Source organism: Athene cunicularia (genome assembly GCF_003259725.1).
Source record: "Athene cunicularia isolate RWA chromosome 2 unlocalized genomic scaffold, athCun1 chr2_part1, whole genome shotgun sequence".
NCBI classification, from domain to species: Eukaryota; Metazoa; Chordata; class Aves; order Strigiformes; family Strigidae; genus Athene; species Athene cunicularia.
Genome location: NW_020799095.1, coordinates 25,852,945 through 25,858,590, shown reverse-complemented (window position 1 = coordinate 25,858,590; position 5,646 = coordinate 25,852,945). Strand labels below are relative to the sequence as shown.

The following is a 5,646-nucleotide window of genomic DNA, read 5'->3' as shown; positions in this document are numbered from 1 at the left end:
GTTCTCAGCAGGCATGTTTACGTGATACAGATGAACTGCTGTAACTGGTAAACTGGAGTCTATTTCAGCAGAAATTCCTAGGTTTAAATAAGCATGAGAACAGAACTTCTTTCACCTCCAGAGAGGGCTCCTCTTTAATAGGCTTGAGAAACTACAGGACAGGATTGGAGAGTTTGGAATTCTGCTGTGGCAAGATGCAATTTAAAGGGGGGGGTTATCTTTTGAGTCTACCAAACTGGCACCCACATGGAGTTATTAACAAAAAAACCCCAAGTCATTAGGAAATAAAGCTTGAGGCAAAATAAGCTTTATCACTCCCCAAAACTCCTTTCTACCTCTGCTGAATTTTACCTGTAATACATGGATATTTTATTTCTTTTTTACATCTCCACACCCCCTATTACAAATGTTCACCACTCTTCATTCTGGTAATGCTTATTTGGTTCCCCATGACAGAGGCTGGTGCAACAGCATCAGCCACCGACACCATTAGTAACATTCTAGGCAAATCCGTGAATTCTGTCACACAAGGCATTTCCGAACTGAAATACAAGCTACCAGGTGAGTAGAGGCTGAACATATGACTAGGCTAAGATTAAAAACTTTATTTTTTATATAAAACAACAATAAATCCAAGCAGATAATGAACTAAGTGTGTCATCTCATTTTCAATCTTTTCTTCTTTTCTCAATATAGTCTATCCACAGTTCAATGTTAAACCACTCCATATTCAGCAAAAACTATGAGGTTTCCATCTTGTATCCATGTTTTTCTAATTCAGCCCTGTATAGAAAAAAAGAGAAGTATATTAAAACATGCAAATAAATGCTGTCAGATATCTGCATTCTTAAAAACTAAATATATTGCACAATATATTTTAGAAATAAAGTCATTTTAGAAATAATATGAACAGGTCATACTGCTTTTTGGTATACCTTAACCTCACTTATTCTATAGTTCAACTTCAGCTGAATGTCTTAGATCACCGAAAGTGACTAAGTGAAAAATTCAAATGGTTCTTTTAAACATAGTTATTGTCCTCTGACCCACCATGGCTTGAGTACAACTAAAGGGCACAAAGCAGCACCTTTGAGCCTGAAACAACTCCAGACAGACAAAAAATAAAAAATATTTTAAAAAATCAAAATATTGTCTTATGCCAGTTATTTTCAAGATTTCTGAAAGCCAAATAAACTCATTAACCCAAGTGATTTAAATGCACGCACTTCCAAAATAATTTAAACTTTCTTCTTTGTTTCTTTTAAATAAAAATACAAGACTGCATTATTTTTAAATCTTGGTGCAATACACCTTCCAATGAACAATTTTGAGGGAAAAGGATTGCTCTGCTCCCCTTAATTGTGGCCAGGACAGCAAGTCAGCAACCTCAAGCTATTGCTCCTACCCTGTCGTCACTTTGCTTTTCACCTGCCTCCAAACACACCAGCCAGAACTACATCCTGTTTAATCTCCTAGTCTTATAATACATGTATCTAAATGCAGTGGTTCAAATCTCTAAAAGTATTTCAGGTTAGTTTACATACTTAGTAGCGTAATTTTAGAAGTGGAGAACTGCAGCATTTTCTTTCTAAAGATGAAATAAAAACATGCTGCCACAAAGCAACATTAAAAACTATGATTTTAACACCAGTATGCAGTCACCAATACTACAGGCTAAGAGTTAGTGAAGGTTTGCCAAGATCAACTATGGTAATCAAGAATTACACTATCCCTTGAAAGGCTATTTCACTACATATCAACTTATTTTCCTATATTACAGTTTAACTGCCTTTCAATCTTAAAAGAACCAACCATAACAACAGACTTTTGTTGTATCATCTACATAAAGGGTCACTTTCACCTGAGTACAACAAGGGAGATCAGCCCAGAAATAGTTCAACCAGGCTGTATTACAGGTAGTTTGTCCTCATGCAACATACTGGGGATTAATTATAAAATGTGACTTTGTATTGCTGCTTGAAACAATTTAAGTCATAATTATGCATCAGTAAAAGATTAACTGAAGATACAAGTGACAAAGCAGATTAAACAACTGGATTAGAGGTACCCAAATTGCTATCACTTTTTTAAAGGCATGTGATGAACAATTACCTTGCTATTGTTGCTCATCAACAGCATGTTCACCACACACAAGAAGGGAACCTTAACATTAATATAGGTAACTGATCTCTAGAAAATTTGTCCATTTGGACAAAGAACAGCAATACTATTTGAAGGTATAGAAAAAAAATTATAACAACACATTTTGCATACCACATCACACAGAAGAGAATCTTGGATCCCTTGCCATTAACCTTTGCAATATGATTCAGAATTTTCACATATTCAGACAAATCCTTAGAAAAGGACTTATTCATGTTAAACTGAAAAAGTGTCAACTGTATCACAAGTTGCAATGATCTTTGTACTGTTTAAGTTGTGTAGCACAGCAAAAGCCTGAACACATCAGGCATATTTCAGGGTTCACAGTACAATTACTAAAAGATTAAATGCTTCTCAGTACTTCACTCTGCTGTAGTCCCTTAAATCTGTTTCTGAAAGGCTTTAGACAGAAAAGTACAGAGCTTTTTTTCTGTGTGTATTTCAGATCTCATTTTTAAAGTAAGCAGACTTCAAACTTTCAGATATTAACAGAGCCATTTTGAACATTTTACCCATATTCTAGAACAGTAAATTAAAAAAAAGATTACCTTAACTGATTGGAGAAATCATCTTCTACATTGTCATCATCCCAATTGTCTTCCCAGACATGCGCATCTTCATCTTCATCTAAACCAGTCCAATCTAAAGACAAAAAAGAGGTCTAAATATTCTATGCTGCTTTGCTTTGGTACTGTGTCTTACTGGCACATTAGCTCAGCCTTTGGGCAAAGTAGACTAGACTTCTTTGACAGAAGAGTCTGAATCATATTTAAGCATTTAGGAGACAAAACAGCACAGAAAGATCTAACAGACGCCCTGCAATTTCTTATAGTTCAAGAAAAATACAGCTTGGTAAAAAAAGTAAAATCATTCATTACACACTTCACATCATGGCTTGCAGCATTACACATTCATAAGAGACATTCTGCATACAAATGGACAAGCTGTAGCACCATTGTAAAAAGAAAGCAATAGTGAGTATTTGACTCCTAAAAGCTCTATAAAAGGTGTGCAATTCCAGGTTTGTAGTTAAATAGGTTTTTTTTCCAATTAAAAAAATAAACATATATCAAATGCTTTTGCCAAAACACATACACAGATCCTCTGACTCAAATCAGATTCAGAGAGTCTGTGGATAAATACCAAAGAAGAACCTGTGATGCAGAAGCAAAGGCAAATTGAGAGAAGCATCTGCAAACAGCAGTTGCTACCTGTAACCAACCACTTCTGGGTTCACAAAACAGCAAAAGCTATTTCCTTAGAGAGGCAAGATACTAAATGTCCATTTGCTAACCTACTTTCTATTTTTCCTGTAACAAAGTAACTTGGCACATCTGCCTTGACAAACTACTGATCACCCACTTACTGCTTCATTATATTAAAAAAAAACAAACAAACAAACAAACAAAAAAACACAAACGCAAACCCACCCACCCCCCCAACTAGCTAGTTTAGAAAAATAGTAAAAATCAAAAATCAGGAAAGCTCAGAATCTGTGTGTAAATGCAAGTCAGTTTACTTCACTGGGTAACACAGTTTCTCAGTTTTCATCTACTGACAGACACCAAGTTTTTATAAAGTTACCAAAATAAGCAGCACCACAATTTTGACACTTGTGACCTTTTATTTCTCAAAGTCTATCAGTATATTTAAAGAGATAACACCACTCTTCCCCTTACAATTCAGTAAGCCATCTGCTGCCTATCCAGATAAAGCTTTGAGGACTAAGGCCCAAAGTAACATTATGATGAAGTATGGAAAAAAGCTAGTAAGGCAAAACATTAAACACTAATTCACTGTGAACAATTAAGAATGAAGGCTGGCCCTTGCATTTGCTCCTCCTTCTCCTAACACTGACAGGCAACAAAATTAATATTTGAGATTAACCAGAACAAGAAAATCCATTTGTAACTGATTAAAGACAAGGCATTACAATTAAACTTCCCTACTGAAATAAATTATATAATGGGAAAAGACGAAGGAGCACAGAAATCCTACTGGTCCTAAGGACAGCAAAAGAAAGAACTGGGACAAAAAGGTGGGGAAAAAAAATGCAATATAAAAAAGCACATTAATTTAGTTGTGCTACTAGTTCCTAAAATGGAAGGATTTTATTTTAGTACTATCTGCAATAAGTTTTGGCTATATATAGGCAACAGATTTATTTTTGTGAAAATAAAAGCTTTACCACTCACATCATTTATCTGGATTTCAAAGATACAAAAAAAAAAACCAAAACCCAAAGCTCGAAACAGTTTAAGAAGAACACAAAGTCAAACCTTTCTATCTGTTAATGTGTAAGCAGCTCAGGCAGATCTACAAATTTGAGAAAAGTCATAGTAACTAGTAACCAGCCCAACAAACAGCAGCTTCAATCATAAAAGGTCAGTTCGGGAGACTACAAAACCACATTCCAAATTGCACTGAAGAAGAGTCCAAAAGGCCGAAGTCATCTTCCACACTAAGGGGGAGGGAGTGCAATTAAAGCCTAAATTACATTCTCATTGTTGTATCCACAAGATTCTACAGTATCTGTATGTTGACACTATACTCCAGAATTGCATACTAAAGTTATTATTCCCAACAACATTATAAGCTTGCGACTAAATAGAAGTAAGTATAGCATTATCTGGGATTGAAAGTATTAAGAACATTTGAGAGCCTGCTACCATGAAGTATTACTAATATACACCGAAATTACAGAATGAATTTTGAGAACCTTGTCACAGCTGAACTCTAAAACAATATTTTAGTATACTGATCACTGATTGCCATATTTTGCACTTGGGAAAGGAAAACAAAAATGTTTTTAAGAGCAGATGATAAAAAAAACTAAAATCCTATTATTTCTACATATTACTTTTTACATTCTGAGAAGCGGCGTACAAAAAGTTCGTGACCAATTCACATACACTCGTATCTATCATGCTATACTTACACTATACTTCAAATAAAGTATCTTGTAAAAATAGAACACATCTGCTTTCAATACATAAACTTGATTTGATAAGTTATTTGAAGAAAAATTCTATATCTGAATAAAAGAAATTCCCAAAGATCCAGTGTTTTTTATCCCTTAACCTAGGTTTGCATTATCTAATTTCCTTTGGATAAAAACTGGGTAATAGAACACAAAGCTTTTCTGCTGCATAGAAAATGGTGTTTTAATTTGAAAGAACAACAATTTGGCATGAGTTTCAGCACATAGTTAAGATAATTCTTTCCTAAGCACTGAAGATAACATTCAAAGTGGTCTGAACATTCTTTACAACATAGCAAACCTACTATCTCCCTCCCAAGATTTTAAGTGGGCCTATTTAGAGGTTCTTATTTTTTGCAAAATAGATCAGCACTAAGCCTAATTGTGGTCACTCTTTAATAAATCTCTGTTCTACCCAGAAAGTTTGCAAAGTACTTGGCTTTTGTAGTACAGCTTGATTGAAGTAGAAAATTTCACCTTCTGTAACAGCAGTTCAGCGCTCT

The 5,646-nt window shown here is 34.7% G+C and overlaps 1 protein-coding gene across 1 annotated transcript; it reads right to left on the bottom strand.

Moving 5' to 3' along the window:
• Window positions 1-291: 291 nt before the first annotated feature.
• SEM1 (SEM1, 26S proteasome complex subunit) lies at window positions 292-5,090 on the bottom strand. Its single transcript, XM_026843186.1, has 3 exons — window positions 5,076-5,090; window positions 2,712-2,824; window positions 292-783 (listed from the first exon to the last, which is right to left on the bottom strand). The coding sequence occupies exons 1-3, from the start codon at window positions 5,088-5,090 to the stop codon at window positions 741-743; spliced, it is 171 nt and encodes a 56-aa protein (XP_026698987.1). The 3' UTR covers window positions 292-740.
• Window positions 5,091-5,646: the final 556 nt, after the last annotated feature.